Source organism: Xiphophorus couchianus, chromosome 15 (assembly GCF_001444195.1).
Source record: "Xiphophorus couchianus chromosome 15, X_couchianus-1.0, whole genome shotgun sequence".
NCBI classification, from domain to species: domain Eukaryota; kingdom Metazoa; phylum Chordata; class Actinopteri; order Cyprinodontiformes; family Poeciliidae; genus Xiphophorus; species Xiphophorus couchianus.
The window spans coordinates 7,594,994-7,616,374 of record NC_040242.1 but is presented as its reverse complement, the minus strand read 5'-3'; the positions used below and the strand labels follow the sequence as shown (position 1 = coordinate 7,616,374).

The 21,381-nt window shown below is 39.4% G+C and overlaps 1 protein-coding gene across 1 annotated transcript; it reads right to left on the bottom strand.

Annotated features, from left to right (window-relative positions):
• Window positions 1-1,616: 1,616 nt before the first annotated feature.
• On the bottom strand, window positions 1,617-17,599 carry dusp10 (dual specificity phosphatase 10). Its single transcript, XM_028040633.1, has 4 exons — window positions 17,385-17,599; window positions 15,662-16,491; window positions 9,288-9,656; window positions 1,617-5,961 (listed from the first exon to the last, which is right to left on the bottom strand). The coding sequence occupies exons 2-4, from the start codon at window positions 16,443-16,445 to the stop codon at window positions 5,696-5,698; spliced, it is 1,419 nt and encodes a 472-aa protein (XP_027896434.1). The 5' UTR covers window positions 16,446-16,491; window positions 17,385-17,599; the 3' UTR covers window positions 1,617-5,695.
• Window positions 17,600-21,381: the final 3,782 nt, after the last annotated feature.

Here is a 21,381-nt window from a genome sequence, read left to right as displayed (position 1 = left end):
ATCTGACCGGATAAAACTAGTTTAAGCTCTCAGTCATTACTAAAACTCTCAAATCCCCCTGAAACTCAGATGTTTGTGTAAGACCTATTTGTTTACAATTATTTTGGCCATCTTTCAACCTCCTATGTCATCAGGTGAAGTGGAAGTTCACTATGCAGAGATGTCAGATGTTTTTGTTTCTTGCCTTAATTTCATTATGTTATGTCATAATTTTGGTATCCGGTTGCATTAAAAAATAATAATTTTACAGCGATTGAAAAGGAAATTCATCTCTGACCATTTAGTTTAAGAAATTCACTGGCATTTAGTGAATATATATATTTATTTAATATATGTATTTACCAACATAGTACCCAAAAAGCATCAAATTTCCACCGATTCAGTGTTTGGGAAGTGCTTCTACTTTCTGCGTTATCCATGCAGGTAACCTACAGTAAAATATTTTGACTTTATTTGTTTTGGTTGGCACAACGAGCCACTGCTGATTTTCTCAGTCATAGTTCTGGCAAGAATTTAAAACTACTTTCACCCCTATGCGAGAACATATTAAACATGAGAAACCTCGTCTTATGTTGATTTAACTTTTAATGAAGTCTTGGTGAGACTTTGTGTGTCTTCCAGTGACAGAGAGCAGCTTTGATGGTAACCAGCGCAGTGGCCCTGAGGGGCAGAGAGGTCCCCTCTGCTTTATTTCACCGCCTCCCCTGACTGGGAAGTATGTACACACTTTGATATGTGTGTGCAGAAAAAGGTAAGTCCTCCTCTCAGGGCGTTTTTGCCTAATACGTCCATGCAGTGCTGGCTGGAGAGCTGTGTGCAGAGGCACAAAGATCAGGGCTATTCTGGTCCCGCCAGCCTGCCCAGTGCTGATAGGAAAGGATTAATGAGGCGGGGCACTCATCGCTTGTAATTAGAAACAACACTAAAACTATTTTTGAGCTTGTTCCTAAGGAGAGACCCTGACCCCTAGGCTACCCCCCACAAACACCCTCAATACCTCGCTAGCCATGAGGTAACGGACGCCTGCAAAGGTGGAGTAAATATAGTCTCATAACTGGAGCAGCTATGTGACACATGGCTGAATGGAGGCAAGTGTTGATAATTAACAACTTTGGCTGCCTACGCTACATGCTCAAATGTCAAAATGCTCACAGGCTCGATCTTAAAATAAACGCTGCAATGTCTTTATTGTTGTGAAGTCTGATATTTCTGGGAGAGTCTGATTCTGGTTACTGCATTTGAGCCAAAAACACAAAAACGCTTACTTTTTATTGTTGTTGATTTTAAATGTCAATGTATCATCATTACATTTTTTTCAAGTTGAAAACAAGAAGTATTCATTGGGATCAATTAAAAAACAGCCTATGATTGAAGTTTTACATTTTTTAAAATCTTTTTTGTTAGTGTCCCATTAATTATATATTAGAAACACTAATGTTCTTCTGTAGCACACCTACTTGTCCTGCGTAACTTTTTTATTGGATATCGTTTTTGCTTACTGAGGTAAAAAAAATTAAAATAAAAAATTTGTAAAAAAAAAATTTCAGTCTTGGCAAAGCAAGCTGTAAGGAAAGAAGCGGGAACTGCCTTGAAAACAGGCCTCCAGGACACCAAACCAAATTTGAAGCTTCCGTCTTTATTTCAAAGCTCACAAGTAGGGAATACAAAATTACAGTGCTTGAGTTGCAACAGTTCAAGGAGGAGAGATGACAGACCAGTTGAGGAATTTTGAGCAAGTCATGCAAAAAGGTGTGGGAGAAGGCCTTCAGTATAGTAGCACCCTTTGTGGAAAAAAAATAAACCCATTTCTCAGTAAGTCAGTGCAAAAATAGTAATGAATATATGCATACAAAGAAAATAGATATATTTATATATATATATATGTATTCATATACTGTAAATACTTGACTGTAGACTACAGACACAGAGAAATATACAGTGACTCTTAAGAGCAAAGCCCAAATCTACCAGAGCGTCCAAGCCCAAAGCAGAAACTCTTGAACAAGTCCGAGTCGTAAAGAGGCCGCGTTGAACGTGACGGCTTGATATCGTCCTAATTCAGAACCTTGTTTCCAAATGAATGGGAGCAGATGCCTTTTTGGAGCCGTCAGTCAGGATCTGACCTCCACAGAAAGAAAGACGAAAAGCACCATTACGACCCTCAGAGAGCAGAAGCACACAGCATGCTTCGTCTCCAATAAGGGAGGAAAGTCAGATTTTTCAGTCAGAGATTTCAATAAAAAAAAAAGAGCCGTTTGCTACTGAAAGTTGCAGGAGCCAGCAGGTTCAATGAAAACATCCTTATATTTCGTCTTGTATCAGCTCAGACATTTTGTTTGCCATCTTTTTTTTTTTAAGTACAGATGCATAAGATGCATGTCTTCTAAATTGTTACTAGCATATATGGTGTTTATAAACTCCGATTCATCGTGAAGCACCAGTAGACAAGTGATGACACCAACAAAAACAAGACAGATGTACTTATTTTTTCCCTTTTACGAAGAAAATCCAAATCTCACAACTGATAGCTGGAAACATCCTGTGACAATTTCATTTTGCATAGCATGATTTTTCAAATATGAGGAATTATTTTTTTGTTGCAGATCTCTGTCTTAAAGCCATCTTGAACAGACATTGCGTACATACTTGTACAATCTTTCTTCCTGCTCACAAACAACAGATGATCTTTTCTAAACTATTGGATTCAATTGGATATAATGGATGATGCTGTGGGTGGATTGCAAAACAGATGATGGTTTTGGCACCTTGTCAAAGTTATTGTTAGCCCTGTGCTTCATTTTATGCCTTGCTATGGACGACAGACAGACATAAACAGAGTCGGGACAGTGTACGAAGAGGCTGCTTCAGTTCAGCTTTGGATTCACTCTAAAATTATTTTTTTTTCTCTCTCTCTCTCTCTCACTTAAGAGGAAAAACTACTCCTGATGTTTTGGAAAGCTTGGGCCTGAACAGAAAGGCTTCAGACAACTCTGATCATAACTGTTTAAATGCTTGTTTTTTAAAACAATACATACAGATTCCTTAAAAACATGTATAAAGTTTGTGCTCTGCTTTATACAGTTGTTTAAAATGGCATAAAGTTGACCATTTAAAGTACTCTCATTTGTGTCACAAGCCTGTAATGTAATCTTGAATCAATAACTCAAAAAAAAAAAAAGAAATAGAGCACGAAAGAAACTTTGGTTAGACTATACACTAGCATTTAATCTCCCACCATGGATGTTGATTTCATTTGACAAAATTTCCTATAGTTTTCAACAGACCAGCTCTAATATGGTGGATTCAAACATCTTGTGCATGTCTGCACTATTTGAAGGAAATATAGTAAATTAGCAAAACTATCTAAGCAGTGTGGAGTAAAGCAGTTTTCTGCAAAGTGGATAACCAGTAATTCAGTATATTTTTCTTTGCTCACAATAAATTGTTATAATGATTTGGTGACCCTAAGATGGCAATCTTTTCTAGCTTTGGAGATTTTTATTATTTTATACCTTCGTTACCTCACTGAGTGTAGCTGCAAGACAAACCTTGTCCTGCTTTATTCCTTACAGCTTCAGTCGTTTTACATTTTTTATTGTTGTTCTCTTTGGCCGGGAGCAATTGCCTTGTTCCTGACACAAAAAACACATATATGCCTTTCTTCAGTAGCATCTTCTCTCTTCTTTCCCCTTTTGAGTGGCAAACATGAATCTATGTCATATCTATACACCTCTGAAGCAGAACGTTGTGGACTTAAAACTTAAAGTTCCTAGAAATTCTGATCAACTTACAAAATGAGAAAAAGCTGCATCAAAAGGGCATTACTGACTTTTATTCAACTGGAATATTTATGGCTACCATTTGCTGTTGCAACTGAGTTTGTGATTACACCAATTTTGAATTTTTCCCTGCACAATAAAAGCACTAAAATTAAAAGCTGTGTTCTTTTAAATCATTTATGTAGTGGTATTTTGCCACCACCACATAAAAGGAGTTTGTCATATTTATAAATGATTACAAGGAGAACAAAATGTGGAAGGTTCTGTGCATGTTTAATATGGATCAAATGTGAGCGGGAGAAAAATAGAAAATGTTTTATGTTTACCCCAAGTTCTGTTTAATATTAAATTGATGCTATTTCTAAAAAAAAAAAAAAAAGTGCCACCACTAGTAGCTCAAAGTTACAATAAAATCTTCTAAATTTTTTGATGTCGCTTTTAATTTATCTTCCTTGATCAGAAACATTGGCTCTACAAATTACCAACCTAAATTAGCATAATAAATATGAATAAGATGGGGTTTTCTTCTAATATGACCTCAAGATGCAAAATGCAAACCAGAAAACCAAAAAGAAAGTCTGAAAATTATATTTTCTAAAATTATATTCCCTTATGTGAATTTCGCTCAGTTATTAGTGCTTTTTGTTTTTACATGCCATCTTTTTCAACGCAGATGAATTAAGGCATTAATAGAGGCACTGAAGCAGCACGCAGCAGCAGCAGGCAGCAGGCGGCTCAAAACGAATCCTCCCAAAGGTTACGCCGCTCTGCTGCACCACTGCTGTCACGATAAACTGAACTCCACAACAGGACATTTGTGTTTATTTGAAGCACACACCTCAACGTTGCTACCGTAGAACTTGGCTGAGTAGCTGGGAATGCGGGGCATTGCCAAGAATATTGGATGCGAGTGGACAGAGACGGTGTACAGTGAGGTGCAGTGCAACAGAGCCGGCTAATGGATGAAGTAGAGCAAAAACAAACAGAGGAGACAGAAGCAGGCAGTGAAAATCCTCCCTTGTGTTACATTAAACATCAGCAGTAGCCCTGTTTTACAATATTCCCCGATTATTTCAGCGCTCTCTCTCTCTTCTTCTTCTCCACCAGCAGCCATGCATAAAAAGATCTCTTATGGCTGTCTGGTAGTATGCGTATTGCTAAAAATATACGCGGACGCACGAATGGCAAAACCAACACGCTGAAGCGAGCACACGAAATATGAAGTTATGCTTCAGCAAACAAAATTCCATAAGCTGCACTTAAAGTAAAACCTTTTTCTTCTTCTTCTTCTTCTTCTTCTCTGGTTCTTGCACAGATCAGCGCCAAATCTTACAGCATTACTGTATGCACCATAAACACATATACAGTAGAGCTGAACAGTTGTTACATTAAAATCAAAATGGTTCTTCAGCAAAGAGCTGGAAATGTTTTTCTTGATCGTTACCAATATATACACATATAAGATCAAGGTTGCATTCAGCGGAAATTATTGCACAGTAAGCCTTTGTTGGCTTGTCATGGTCATCCCCTTAAAATCCCAGTATAAAAATAGAACAACAAGATTAACACACCAAACAAGTCCTTATCTTTTATCTTTTATTATTTTCTATATTTAGACAGGCACTACTGTGGCAAACCCTGCCTGAGTCTGCAAACTGTGTGCCTCAGTCCCTTTTTATAAGTAACTGCGCCAAAGCACAATTGATTTTCTTTCTCCCTCCTTCTCCACCTGATTCGCCGCCTCCTCCTGACTTCGCCGTCTCTCATCATCAGCAAAGAGGTCGCGATCTCAAGAGACTCCAAGACGAAGTCGAGGAGGTTTTTAAAAAAAAACACACACCGGCTCCCTTTGTCACCTCAACCGGTTCGCACAGCAGCAAGAGTGACCGCAAAGAGCGTTGGGTCGAGCGGCTCGTCTAGACGACGGTTTCCACACCAATCAGCTTCGGCGTGAGGATCCGTGGCGTTATTCCGTTGTTGAGGTCCTCCTCAAACTCCAGCAGCTGGCCCATGAAGTTGAGGTTCGGCGAGATGATGGGCCTTTTGCTTTTCACAAACTTGTAGGCGTCGGTCATGGTCATCCAGCTGTGCTTCATCAGGTAGGCGATCACGATGGTGGCAGATCGCGACACGCCCGCCTGGCAGTGGATCAGAAGGCCCATTCCTGCTTGGTGTGCTTCCTCTGCAGAAAGGAAGGAGAAGAAAATCTAAATATGGAAACACAGGCGGTTTATTCTCAAAGAGGAAGTTCAGTCATTCTGCTTGATAACACGTTACAACTTCCTTTATGGCTATGCGTAAGATAAGGGCCTTTTATCAAATGTCAACTCTTTCCCCATTGATAAGAATATGAATCTAGAGAACTGCTTTTCTTTACTGTTCTTTAGTCACATTTTGAAGTTCTGCTTTAAGAGTGACCACTGGAAAAATAAAAAAACTTCCTCTGTTTTGACCTTTATAGAAATAATTGTATGCTTAACACTGAATAACAAAAAAACAAAATTAAAAACTTACATATTTAGGGAACAAAACATTTGTCTTGTACATAAACCATCAGTTTGCTTTTTCATCTACAATAAAGATAAATAATCATCAAAATGCTCAAACTACATGTGTCACTTAATGTATTTACACCCTATTTCCGTTTATTTTGGTTCTAATCCCCATTTGGGCCTGTTAAGTCTTATGAAGTATATTTATGATCCCCATCAAATCGGGTAAGCAGGAAATATTCATTTGGTGAGTACAAATGTATGCAAAGTCGATACAAATCTCTCACTGAAAACAATTTGTCTTATAGAAAATAAAAATGCAAAATGATTTTAAAAAAAAAACTACAAATATAAAGCAGAAGAAAGGAGAGCTGTATTTTTACATGGATGTCTTCTGGTTAACTGCATACTTATGCTTTTGATCCAAAACTGATTGCGTGAAGAGGTTTTTTTTCACACATTAAAAATATTTCAAACTATATTTTATACCACAATACAATATTTTTTATTAAAGAAGTTGTCAAGCAGCTTGTACTGTGCCAACTGTAGTTATAAAACTGTTAACTTGATATAAGTTTTTTTTTTAGATTCTACATCTTCCTGTTTATTAACAGCCAAATTGGTATAAACTGGATTTAAAAACATAGTTTAGACTTCTTCCAGACAGCAACAGGTGGGGGAGGGGCAGAGCTGTGCAACTTGATATCCCATGTACCTAAAGAACACTTAAAAAAAAAAAAAACTATTTTAAAACGTTGGTATTTAAAACGGGCTGCACAGTGGCGCAGTTGGTAGCACTGTTGCCTTGCAGCAAGAAGGTCCTGGGTTCGATTCCCGGCCGGGGTCTTTCTGCATGGAGTTTGCATGTTCTCCCTGTGCATGCGTGGGTTCTCTCCGGGTACTCCGGCTTCCTCCCACAGTCCAAAAACATGACTGTCAGGTCAATTGGTTTCTCTAAATTCTCCCTAGGTGTGAGTGTGTGTGTGCATGGTTGTTTGTCCTGTATGTCTCTGTGTTGCCCTGCGACAGACTGGCGACCTGTCCAGGGTGTACCCCGCCTCTCGCCCGGAACGTAGCTGGAGATGGGCACCAGCAACCCTCCCGACCCCATTAGGGACAAGGGTGAACAGAAAATGGATGGATGGATGGATGGTATTTAAAACTTTGGTATACCGGCTCATGCTTGATTCTCTATAGTTCACCTATTCTAAAAGCAATAATACGTTTTGAGTAATTACATTAAAATTTGTGTTGTTTTATATTTTTAAAGATGTGCTCTGGATTCAGTTAGTCTCCATGTTATTCTCAAATTCTCCAAACTACGAAAGCTGATCAACGCATGATCAGCTTTTATCTACGGCTTCTTTTTCTTCAAGCTAACGGACATAACGTATTCAGGATTATTTTCTATTTTCACACAGGAAGTAGCATAGTAAACAAAGACTTCTGTTGACACAACTGCTGCTGCGCTTATTTATTCTAGTCTGTTAATGGAGAAGTACCTGATTTTCAGTGACATTTCAAATGTTACAGCATTGAATTGCTGGAAATCACCTCATATCAAAACAACTGGAGGCGTTTCTCGTGATCACAAATAAAACAGAAAGCTTTAAGTTCCTTACTGACTACATTTCAAATGCCAAAGAAATTGGCCTGCTTTCTGTGACTATTTTTTCTTCTATTCTGTTCATGCCCTCATACTAATGTCATTACAATTGATTGTAATATTGATTAGGGAACTAGTTAATTAAAAAGGAAACACGTTTTATTTTAGAGAAGTAAAATAAAAATCTGTTAGAGATGCAATCATATGCACTGGCTTCCTCCAAGACCTACTTCTGTAATGTGACACCAGAGAGAGAGAGTAGCCAGAGTTTTCTCTGCTGCTCCTGTAATTGCACACTGATGGTCAGCTGGCTGAAAGAAGCCTACTACTCCTTATTTACAGGAGAGACAATTTAAACTCTTCGAATATATTTTAATTCACAAAGAGAACAGGTATGGAAATTTTAAATCTTATGAAAGTAACATTCTGTGTTAATTAAGTAAATGCAATTTGAAAATAAATAGAATTATATCTACAACATCTTTGTGTCAAATGTATTGTGATTTTTTTCACAACAGGTAATGATACTGTGAAAACATTTAGACCTACATAAACTGTGGAGCATGAATGAAAGAAACACTTTCTGACGCAACAGGGAGCATTTACCAGATAATTCTTTGTGTCAACACAAACTGCGCTATTGATCCTCTGTAAACACAAAAAAATCAGTACTGCTGCAACTAATGAATCATCTCTGTGGCTCTGATGTAAATTATGCATTTGGAGTGGTTTATTATTTAGCACCTCAGTGATATAAAGATGCTTGGTAACTAACGTGAAAACAGGATTTTATTTTTGAGGAAAACAGACTAACAGGGGTGTTTTAGAGAGATTCGGGTAGTTTAAACAAAAGTTTGCAATTTTTAGCTATTTACATCTGAGATAAAGTGCATGATAAGATGACAAAATGTCGGGCTTCTGACCTTTTTGGATTGACACGTCCTACAACAGCATTGTTCAATCGGGGGTGACCTTTCAGATATGTAAGAGCTATTATCAGTTCCACCACCGCATAGCTGTCATGCTATTTACTTTAAAATGTGTGCACACAATCCAGTATCTTAATAAATACTTAGAAAAGACCAACAAGACCTAAATATGTCTACAAAATGTGTCTCAGGCAAGGATATGCTGTGTTGTTTTCATAAAAAGTAACAATTAAATGCTAGATTAAAGTCACAGCAGCTATATACAGCAGTGTGTAGGAGTGTGTGGCTAAAAGCACAATCCCGTGATGATTCACAACTTTTTCACCTCACAGCCTTCTTTTTAACCTTTAGTTCTCTCCATTTTTTAAAAAAGTAGGAGCAACAAAAAAAGTCATTTTTTGTTTCTGCACCCTCCCGGGTGTGCTTCTACTTAATCTGTGAATGTAAGCGGTTTAGTTTTTCAGTTTTAAGAACTTCCTACCAATGAACTCAAACGCCTCCTCGAAGTACTGCCGCAGGTTCTGCTTGTTGCTGTCGGTGGCGGGCAGGCGCTTGTAGTTGAACAGGCCAGTGTCGTAGTGGTAGAGAGGCAGGTGGGTGGTCACGTTGAGGATGTAGCCGATGTTCATGCGCTGCAGCAGGTGGAGGTCCTGAGCGTCGTGCTCGTTCCCCAGGTAGAGGAAGGGCAGGATTGGGGTCAGCTCTGCGTTCTCGATGTCCGGCGTAGAGGGCAGGGAGTGAGGTAGAGGCCCCGTCAGGCCGGCAGACGCGCCCGTTTCCAAACCCTCGTGGAGGTGCAGCGAGTGCTCGCACAGGTTTTCGTGGCTCTGCCTGAAGCAGCTAAGGCCTCCTGAAAACACAGAAAGCAATGCAACTTTTTAACACTTGCTTGAAATTACTACAACTGGTTGACGCAAACACATATAAGCATAGCAGTGCAGCAGATTATAAAAATCAGATACCTCTAATCCCCAAATTATTGATGTTAGGCTTATGTTCAAATAAAAATAGTGTTAAAAAATCAACATGTATTTATTGACTTAGGCATACTACTGGCAAAAACAGAAATGTGAAAGTAATAGAAGACCAAAGGTGAGCAGATGGTTCTCAATGTTATCTTCGACTTTCCCTTCAACATAATTTCTATCAAATTTGGAAGCTTTTATTTTTTTACATAAAAGGGGCAGACATTGGGGGAGGATGTACCGGTCTGCCGTGGTGAAGAGAGAGCTGAGCCAAAAAGCGAAGCTCTCGATTTACCGGTCGATCTACGTTCCCACCCTCATCTGTGGTCATGAGCTTTGGGTCATGACTGAAAGAACAAGATCGAGAATACAAGCGGCTGAAATGGGTTTTCTCTGTAGGGTGTCTGGGCTCTCCCTTAGAGAGAGAAGCTCAGTCATCCGGGAGGGACTCAGAGTAGAGCCGCTGCTCCTTCACATCGAGAGGAGCCTGTTGAGGTGGCTTGGGCATCTGGTCAGGAAGCCTCCTGGCTTAATGTTTAATATTAGAGAATATTGAATTAATTAATGGAAATTAAAGTTAAAAAGTGAATTGCCAACTTAGGATGTAAATTAATTTGTAAAAAGTAGGAGGGGAGGTTAGCGTGGGGTTTTGATTTAATATAATTTTTTTGCTTGGTTTTTTTGCTTATATAATTTTTGCTTGTTTTTAAGACATGTAAGAGCATGATGTTTTAGTTTGTTATATTGCAAAGAACTTAAATAAGAGTATTGAAAAAAAAAACTATGAAATCACTACATTTTTCCAATATAAAAGCAATGGAGAAAAGAATAGAATGTTTATCTAAAATAAACATTCATTTATTTTAGATTAAATTCAGCAAGATTTTGTCTGATATTAAAAAAACACAATAGATTTTCCCCATATATTTCCGATTTGTAGAAGCTTTACTTTATTTCTAAAAACCAAAAAAAGAACAATATTAGCTTCCCCAAAATGTAAAACTTGGATTTTATTTTGCTTTCATATACCAAATGTCATGTCAGATAACCTTTTCATTTAAATGTATTATGACCATCATACTGATTTTTTTTTCAGCCTTTTCTTTATCTAAGCGAAGTCTCATAGTTTGAGCAATGTATTGAGCCAACACAGCATGGGTTGAAGATTTAATTCTCCCAAGAAGAGTCTAAAGCTAAAAATACTTAGTCTGACCAACACATGGCTCAGGTTACGATTAACACTACTAAACTTTGCAAGCATACTGTATCTGATAAAATCCAACTTTGAAGCTGTAAAACTACGCACATTTTTATTTGGTTCTAATTTGAATGTCTCAATTCGGATTTTAACGTAAATTCTGAATTATTTTTACAGTTAGCTTACCTTAACTTAACAGGGAAACAGGCACACTCAGGGTTAAACACACTTCTGGGCATGTGCACTTCTCCAAAGAACTGGCTTGCACCTGTTTGCAACAGCGATGCCACAGGCCAAAGTTTCCCTTTGGCACTGTGGGGAGGGGGTCCAAGTATCAGTTTGAGTATTGTTCACAATGTGAGGGCTGACATCATACCATGTGAGGTCATCTAAAACATCTAAAACCACTTCCCCAAGGGTGGGAAGCAGGTGGGAGTCTTCACTGAAAGTTGTTGTTTTCATGAAACAGGTTGTTAAACATTAACAAAGACATTAGCCTAAACACACGGCCAATCCCACACAGTCATATGGAAATAATTACATTTTGGTGAAGAGAGGGAAGTGATCACAGGAGATGTGACCAAACTAAAGTGACTTTAGAGAACAGGGAATTTTTACTTAGACTGAAAGTATTTCCTCATTTGTTTCATTTTTAGAGTCTGAGCAGCCACAAAGCCACAAGTTTCAATTATCCTTACGAAATTAATGCGGCCTGCTTATTGTTTGTCTTTATCAAAACAACAAAGAACATCCTTATGAAAAATTTAATTTTTAGAATTAAAGTAAAATAATAATACAGCAGGTGACAAAAAATTATCTAATTGAGTGACAATAGGTTTTTTTCAGAAAAAAACACATTTAGGAGTCACACTAAAATTAATATAGTATTACGCTTAATCCTGTATAGTTAAATAAGCAGCTTTGGTATTGGTATTTTGGTATTTTCTTACATTATGTCCTCCTTGGTCATCTTCCACTTCAGATTTTAAATAATCCAATTAGCAACTTAACTAGTTTGTATATGTACAAATATTTTTAAGTCACTTGCATGTTATTTATTAGTTTGCATATGGTTTTAGCACAATATGTAAATAATGAGATCAAAATGAAATAAGTAGTAGTATAAATAATCATTGCAATATTTTTTTAAGTTTTAAGTTGTCTTAACTGTTTCCTTGTTTTGTCTGAGGTCTCTAATCATAAGTGAAAGTAAAACAATATAGGTTTCAGGTACTTTCCTAGCAGCTTATTGTGTTTCAGCAAGAGGTAATTCTCGTTTTTACTTATTTATACAATATAACATCCATCAAAACTTTACTTATTTCTCATTGTCCGCAAATGCTCCCAAAGATAACTCTTAGAAGACGACAGCAAAAACTTTTGGTAAAATAAAACAGCTTGGCACAGGCGATCTACAAAAACACTATTTTTAGTAATTTTGGTAAAAATGTGCAGAAAAAAACAAAACAAATAAAAAAACTCTCTAATGCAATTGCATTATTGAGTTCCTAAACATTGTGATTAACTTGAATAAATATAAATCACACAAATTTTTACTTATGTTTATGTTAAAAAAATGTGTTAGGGAAAATCTGAGGAGGAAAATAGCTATATCAGTTGTTCTCTGGACAACTTTTATATTACTCATTTATCACTGAGAGAAAATATGGCCATAAACCACAGGTGGATAATAACACTGAAGTCGGTATCTGACTTGAAGATTCAAATACGCTTAAATAAGGAACTATTTCCTTTTTGAAGGAAAATTTGTAATAAAGTTTGACATTAATGTCAACATAAAGAAAACCGTTTCCAATGTGTGGTGACCTTAGATTGAGACGATTGCGTTTTAATTTCATGTTATGTTACCTTTTAACAGATAGAGATTTATTTGGGGCAAAAAGAGAGCACTTTATTGAATGTAGAGTGGCAGATTAATGTTCTTGCCAAGCATGCCATGCACACATGAACCACCACTGGCACCAATGATTTTAATTTAATTTTTATATAAATGTGGCATTACGCCAGAGGAAAAAAAGGAGTAATTATAATGGGTTTTTTACACATCTTTAGTGTGTCAGTAAATATCAACAGTATATGCATATTTCAAACTGTAAACATCGATGGAAACACTGTTGATGTAGAAAATTCTGACTTTAATTTTTGTTGATGGCCACCAGCCTTATTATAGCTAAAAAGTTGAAGAGCAATCCATGATCTCTGGGGATCAACCATTTTAACCTCAAACTTATTTAAAGCCCAAGTTTATTTTCGTTTCCTCTAAACATGTTAACCACGTGTAACAGCAACACCCATGTATCATTTTGAAGCATGACAGCTGCATGTTTTGTTTTTATCAAAAGTAACAAAAAATCCAGCTGAGACCAGATTATTCAGAAATATCCGCTGACAAGGAATGAAACCTCTCGAGCATCACCATCTCACTGAGTACTGAAAACTCGAGACGTGCTTCTGCCTCTTGGCTGAGCCAGCAGCGTCTTGGTTCCTGTCTAACCGTTTCTGCCTCTCACTGATCACCTGCTGTTTCTGAAGCTCAGCGACATCCTCCCAAAACAAGCAATGAGCTGTTTATGGCTATTAAAGAAGGATTCAACATAATCTATATCTGCTTTTAGCTGCAGGAGGAAAGGAAGCAGCCATGTTTACCTGTAAATCCTGACTATAATTTGGTAGTAACACAGCAAATAATGGGCTGTGTGTAAATAAATCAGCAGGCCGTGTGTTTTCAAACAGAAAAACTACTTATTGTCACAATCTTTTGGTGAAATATAAGTCATTTCCTTGCACTGTGTTAGCCTAGGATGTAATAAAACTGTAAATGGAAAGAAATGTCATAAAAAAAGAGGCTTTAAGATGACTAGATGAATTTAAACCAGATGAAGAAAAAGTAAGACGGTCCGCCTGTTCCTCCCACTGAGCCGAGCTTCTGACAAACACCAGCGCAAGATGAGAAACTGGAGAGGAGCCTCGTTTCATCAAAGTCCACAGACGGACCGGAGGGGGGAGGAACAGGGGGAACAGGCATGAAGAGAAAGGATCAAGGTGCTCCGATCTAACAGCAACATGGTGACTGCGGGGCATTATAAAAAACACTCCCAGCCAAGCCTCCAACATGGCACACAGCTTCAAACACGCAGCACACCAAAGATAGAAAACATGGCAACAACCCAGAGACTGTCATCTCAACAGATTGCCTTATTTACTAACAGCTGCTTCTCACCTCATGCAAAATTTAATGTTTGCCATAAAGAAGAGACTAAAGAGGGTAGGCATGTGTTGATGTATGAAGAGGATGTAAATACTGAGCATTATGCATATGCAGGGTAAAATGTAGTTTCACAACTGCATTTTTTCCCCATCACACCATTCTTGTGGTTTAAAGTCCTTTTAATGAAATGAAAACGTAGCACTCAGTACGGTTTTCTGTAACTGTATGAAGTGAAAAGTAGCGCTGCACTCCCCCCTTTCCCACTTGCAAGAAAAACAAATTTGAGACATTTCCAGTAAAAAAACAAAACGTCATTGTTTAGATATTAAAGGTGCTCCAGTTAAAGCAGCAAACTGCATACTAATTACCCAAATTAACCATCTAATCTCTGCTTGTTGCACTTGTGTTATACTTTAAACACACACCAAAGTTGGAAAAAGTGGCAGCAAGCCAAAGACGACCATCTCACTAAATTGCCTATTTTACTAATAGCTAAAAGGCCTAATATTTGTCATATAGAAAGTGGCTGGTGAGGGTTGAAGTACGGTAATATCTGAGGGTGCTACCCATCACTTTTATTAATGCTGTACTGGGAGTTCATAAGAGATGAGTAGTAGTCTGTAAAGCAGCCAACTGCAGGCTAGTTACTGGAGTTAGAAGAAGAAAAAGTCAAATATTTTAAGAAAGAACTAAAAAGCTAATACTAAATACATTTGTAGGTTTTGCTTTAATCTATGTATTAGAAAGCATAAGAATAACCATAAATAATAAACATTTCAAATTGCATTATTATTACATTGTATCATTTTAGCAATCAGTTTGAAGTCATATTCACAATTTCTTAAAAAATTAACCATTCTATGTATGATTTCTGTTTTTGGTTGACAAAGCAATTTTTAACTGAATGCCAGAGAAAGTGGCAGAGGGATTTGGTTTTCTCTTTCTTCACCTGTTGCTACACACTGCCGTTCAGCTGGTTAACAGAAGGCTACTTCTGTGCTTTCAGAGAACGGCAACATTGTAGACGCCTAAGGTGTGGAAACTAAAGAACCCGCACCCACAAAACTTCAATGCTTTTTAAAAGGTAGTTGGCAAGTTGTTAGATCATGATAGATGTTATTGTTTCTATGTGTGTTTCTGAGGAATTCAAGGTTATACCACTGGAATCGCATACTATCCAGTGCCTACGTGCTTAGCTTTGATTATTGGTTGAATGCCTACTGAATGTGGTATTATAATTTGCTATGAGTGTTGAGAGGAAGTACTGGGAAAGCAGAAAGATAAATGTCAGAAGTTACCAGACTTATTGTCACCATTTGCACCTCTACTCTTTACCCTAAAGCTTTCATATCCACGTATTTCTTCCAAAGCAGTTTACCCCTTTTGGAAACAAACCAACTCCCAGGAAAGTGTGTTCCCTTTGTTGTGTCTTTCTTTTTTTATTATGTCTGACTTCTTGTTACCTTTGAGGACGATGGGGTCCTTGCCCTCCCTCCTCAGTGATTCCAGGACCACATGCAGAGGCTGCGCAGATGTTAGCCTGTTGGGGTCTGTGGTACTCTCGTCGTAAACCACAATCTCTTTGGAAAAAATGCCCTTAAAGGAGTCCTTCCCCTCGCGGCAGGAGATGAGGTCCAGCACAGTGATCTTGCCCTGTTGCAGCCGGCGCCGACTGATCTTGTCAGAGCAGTTGATATGCACAGCCCCGCGGATGTGGCTCTTGTTGTACTCCAAGAAGGGCCGGCAGTCAATGATGACGGGGACAGGCCCGATGGGGTGCCCCAACGGGCAGCAGGTCATCCGCTTGGCCAGCTCATTGGGATGGATGACCCTCAGGGAGGCTAGGGGCTTCAGCTGGCTCTGGGTGAGGCTGGGGGTGCTGAGCGCTTCATGTTTGCCGACCATCGGCGTGGGCGGCCCGGCATAGCTGAGGTTGGGGCTGCTGGCGCTCACCTGGCTGTGGCCGAGGCTCTGGCTGTCCTTCTCATAGGTAGTCACAGAACAGCAGCTGGCACTGCTGCATCCACACGACAACGAGCGCGTGGAGCCCTTGGATGAGGGCATATACGTCACAAGATTGGCCGTCGCCCGGATCTTCACCACGGTGGTGCTGATGACTGTGTCGCTGCTGCTGCTGCTGGTGACTGAGTCCAGGTAGCTGGTGTCCAGGCGCAGTTGGAGTTCCTGAGGTCGGATAGGCCTTGGCAGCGCCACCACAATTCTGTCGTCGAGGGGAGATGGAGGCATGGGGAGGCCGAGGGCTGGACGTCTACGGAGAACTCAACAAGCCGCTCTGCGAAGGCAGGGACAAGCCACATGAAAGACTCTGACAACTCAACCACTTTACTGACAGATCAACATGCAAACTGCAATGTGAACAGTGGAGCCAAATATTAGCACTGTCAACACCTGCAGGTGCTACACCCAAATTAGAAGGAAAATTTAGGAGTGACTGACCACTTAAAATAAACAGTGAGATCATCAGAGGGTGTCCTGTAACTAAATCACTGTGGGAGCAATTAATATGAATCATCCCTCAGATACTGTACATCACATATGTGTGTGATGTTGAATTTTTTATGCCAACTCTGCTCCGTCTGACCCAAACCTTTTAGAACAAGAGAAGAAAACACTGCATCAACGCCATGCTGCAGCTTTGTCTCTCACCCAAATAGAAAGTCAGGGTAGGCTATCAGAGGGAAAAAAGGGATGGTAATTCATTTCTGATCAAAGGGGGTTTAAATAAGCATGTCCTCCTGGCATGTTATATAAAGACGCCCGCCTAGAGCTGTGCCTGTCACGAGCATTGCCTGTGCAGGTTCAGCAGAAAAGAAGCAGTGATCATTCATGGCCAAATTCATTGAAGAAACCGGCAGGAGAACGTGCCGAGAATGTGATAAGGCAGAGATGAGGAGAGCTGCAGACTGAAGGAAATCCAATTTTACAGCAGCATGTGTAGGAAAAATAAAATATATTCTGATGCCGAGGCTGAATTCTTCATTTTGTATTGTAACTTTGGTACAATAAAGAAATAAAAGCTCAATAAAACACGCTTCTGAAATAGTAAAAAAAAAAAAGGCATAATAAAACACTCCTTTGATATTCAATTTCATTATTTATAATCGCTCTACGTCTGCTCGATTAAACAACAACTTGCGACACTGAGAACTTGTATTTTGCGCTTACCGGTGAGTGTCGGGCTCTGACTGTAGACTGATTTATTATCTCCCCCCGCTGACAGCGCTGCCTCCATTCAGTCCTTCCCAGCCTTGCTGTGGATCGGCAACATTTTTTTTTTATTGGGACTTTTACCCTGCTCTCCTACATATAATATTGAAGGAAGTCTGCCAGAGATATTGACGAGACTGTGAGCCAATGCGCGTCTTCATTAATATGAAATGCGCTTTCTATGCGTACAGTGAGGTCCGGCCTTGCGGTGGGAGGGGCCTGCGGAGCTGCGTCCCTCCGTGGGGAGGAGGAGGAGGGACGGGGCGTGGGGCGGTGTGGCTTGAACTGCCTCCAGTCCCAGACACGAGGTAGCATGATGTCACTGGCAGCCAATCAAAGGACTCGCCTAGAAGCTTGAGAAAAAGAAAGCGGCGCGTTCAAGTGCGGCTCGTAAATCCCAAACCCACACCTCAATGGATTGTTACTGTCAGTAACAATTTCTTGTTTCCGCTGTGTTTGTATCTGAAAAGAAAGTGAAAGCAACTCAGATACTTTTCCATAAGTAATACTTATTTTTTATTAAATCATAGTCCCAAAAGCATTGTGTGACTGTTTTTTTTAAGAAAAAAATTATATAGTCAAAAAATTAAATAGTCAAAAAGAATATTTATAGGCCTATATATATATATATATATATATATATATATATATATATATATATATATATATATATATATGCTACTAACTCCATGCTACTAACAATGCATGGAGGGTTCCATCCCAAATCCAGCACCCTGAGACTGTACACGAGCCGCAAGGAAGGAGGCAGAGGACTAGTGAGTGTGAGAACCACAGTCCAGGACGAAACAACTAAGATCCATAAATACATCAGGGACAAAGCCTCAACAGACAATGTGCTCAGTGAATGTCTCAGACAACAGGGAACGGAGGTTGAGGTGCCAGAGATACCATCATGGGAGGACAAGCCCCTGCATGGGATGTACCACCAGCAAATAACCCAAGTGGCCGATATCAGTAAATCCTACCAATGGCTGGAAAAAGCTGGACTCAAGGACAGCACAGAGGCCCTCATCCTGGCCGCCCAGGAACAGGCCCTAAACACCAGAGCAATAGAGGCCCAGATATACCACACCAGACAAGACCCAAGGTGTAGGTTGTGCAAGGAGGCCCCTGAGACAGTCCGGCACATAACAGCAGGGTGCAAGATACTGGCAGGGAAAGCGTACATGGAACGACATAACCAAGTTGCAGGCATAGTGTACAGAAACATCTGTGCAGAATATGGACTGGAAACCCCGAGATCAAAGTGGGAAACACCCCCAAAGGTGGCGGAGAATGCCAGAGCTAAGATCCTGTGGGACTTCCAGATCCAGACAGACAAAATGGTAATGGCGAACCAACCAGACATTGTCGTAGTGGATAAACAACAGAGGAAAGCCGTTGTGGTAGATGTAGCAATACCAAGCGACTGCAACATCAGGAAAAAGGAGCACGAGAAACTAGAGAAATACCAGGGCCTCAGGGAGGAACTGGAGAGGGCCTGGAAGGTGAAGACCACAGTGGTGCCTGTGGACATCGGGGCCCTTGGGGCAGTCACCCCCAAACTGGACAATTGGCTACAACAGATCCCAGGAACAACATCAGACATCTCAGTCCAAAAATGTACAGTCCTTGGCACAGCCAAGATACTGCGCAGAACCCTCAAGCTCCCAGGCCTCTGGTAGAGGACCCGAGCTCAGAGGATAAGAACCACCCGCGGTGGGTGAGAAGGGAATTTTCACTATAGTCAGGGGAGGCAGGTGCGGCAGAGCCTCACCTGTCATCATGGCAAAATAATATATAATAATAAGATCATTTATATAGCTATTTTCAACCTGTGGTTTGTACTATAAAGTACATATTTTTCATTTAGCTTAACCTATTCTGATTATTTTTCTTAAAAATCGCTGGATTTTCGCATTTTCACATTCAAATGCTCAGAAGCTCAGCCAGTGAGGCAGCAGCGAGCTGAGCTTCACCTTCGATTGATCAACCTCTCACTAACTGCACTGGCTGCCATTCTATGAGAGCATGTTCCTCCTGTCTGTACGTCGGCAATAAAATGGTTAAAAAACATTTAATGTATGAACTGACTTTCCATAATTTAGCTTATGTATATAATGTACAGTGTTTTTTTGTCACCAACTGTGTGTAACATGTTTCATGTGCTGAGGAGCGATCAGAAACGGCAGAGAACAGATTCGAGGTGAGGCAGGCAGTTCTCTTGCCTCATGGCAGGGGGCGCTCGTGATCCCAGATATTGTGACTCCACAACTGCAGAGTAAGAGACAGTAACAGCGAGCTAGAAATAGAGCTGCTCCGCTGATACAGAGAGAGAGAAAGAAGTGGTTTCGAGTTGCACTTTAACGGGTTTTCCCTTTGCTGTGAAACACAGCACGAAATTAATAATATCTACATGTCCAAGTTTGATTGAGTTAACGGAATCACTCTACGGCGGCAGCGCGGCTTAGCATCACATGTAGAAAATAGTCTTTTTGCCTTCCAGCGTTGTACGCATGCGCGAAATTTCCTTTAAGGTTTAAGGTTCCTTAAACAATAACATAAATTGTTATGTTATTGTTTAAGGGGGTCAGGGGGTCATTATTGGTAAATCTGATTATGATTAAGTTAGTACCTCACCAGCTATGAACCTCACCGCACGTAACCTGTATATATATATATATATATATATATATATATATATATATATATATATATATATATATATATATAAGTTAAAATATTCTATTTAAGAGGAAAAAATGACTTAAGCTAATTTTCTTTTACCATCATTTTCCAGTTGACCACATAATGGCCAACCATACCTAACATGACTTAATAACAGCTTCCTCTTCACAATCTGACATAAACTCAAGATTCATGGAGTTCTCACCCTGATTTTTCTCACCTGCGTTAATTAATATAGATTTTTTTTAACAAAACTTTGCTTTAAACCTCTTTAATGCTTTATTCCTGACCCTCAGGTTTCACTAGTGTTCTGTAACACACCTCTAAAACATTTACAGAGCAGCAGTTACACATATAGGTGGACTCTTTAATAACTGGGTGAGTGGGTTTTATTTGTAGATTTTACTGTAAAGGGGACACATTTTATTTTATTTATAAATTATGACCTACCTTATGCTGGTCTATAATATAAAATTCTAATGAAAAATAGTGGGGTTTTGTGGCTGGAAAAAAGCAAAATATGTAGAAGTTCAGGTTATGTATACTTTTGCCAAGCACTATGAGTGTGATGTTTATTCTCCAGGCTTTAAGGTAATGTAATACAGAAAAGAAATTGTTCCAGTATCCAGCCATTGTACCTCCTTTCTTTCCAGGCTGTAAAAAAAAAGTTGGAAGTGATTTATAAACTGCCTTTTGGCTGTTCATACGTAAACCGCTAATTAGCTTAAATATACCTAGTCAGTGCAACTGGATCAGAAATTAGCTTGCAAAATGGAAACCACTAAGCTATAAATATTGTACGCACTCACTGGTGTCTACATTTATCATTTTTATTTACAGACTCTTGTCTATGCAGCGTGATGGCTCACTCTTCCCCAGAAGTGTTAATCAGATGGTAGAATAGCTTCAAAAACCTCTGCCACACCCAACTATGCTTTTTTCAGACTGGGTATTTCCGTGCTGAACTTCTCAAAAGAAAAAAAAAATCCAAGTTTTTCTGTAGTTTAAGAGAAAATGTAGACACCAAATGCAGGGATCCATTTTAGGGGTATCATGTGGACCATTTTTCTTACTCAACCAAATCAACCCTGGTCTCAAAGGGACAGAAGAAACCTAAAATAATTATAAACTCTCTCTTATGGTGGTGAACCAGGCAACTTCAAACTGGGATGTCTTGGTTTCCAACTGTGCCTCAGAAGATTTATTTCATTTTCCCATTCGAATAGCTCTACTGAAGCCAACATTCACCTTTACAATGATATTATCC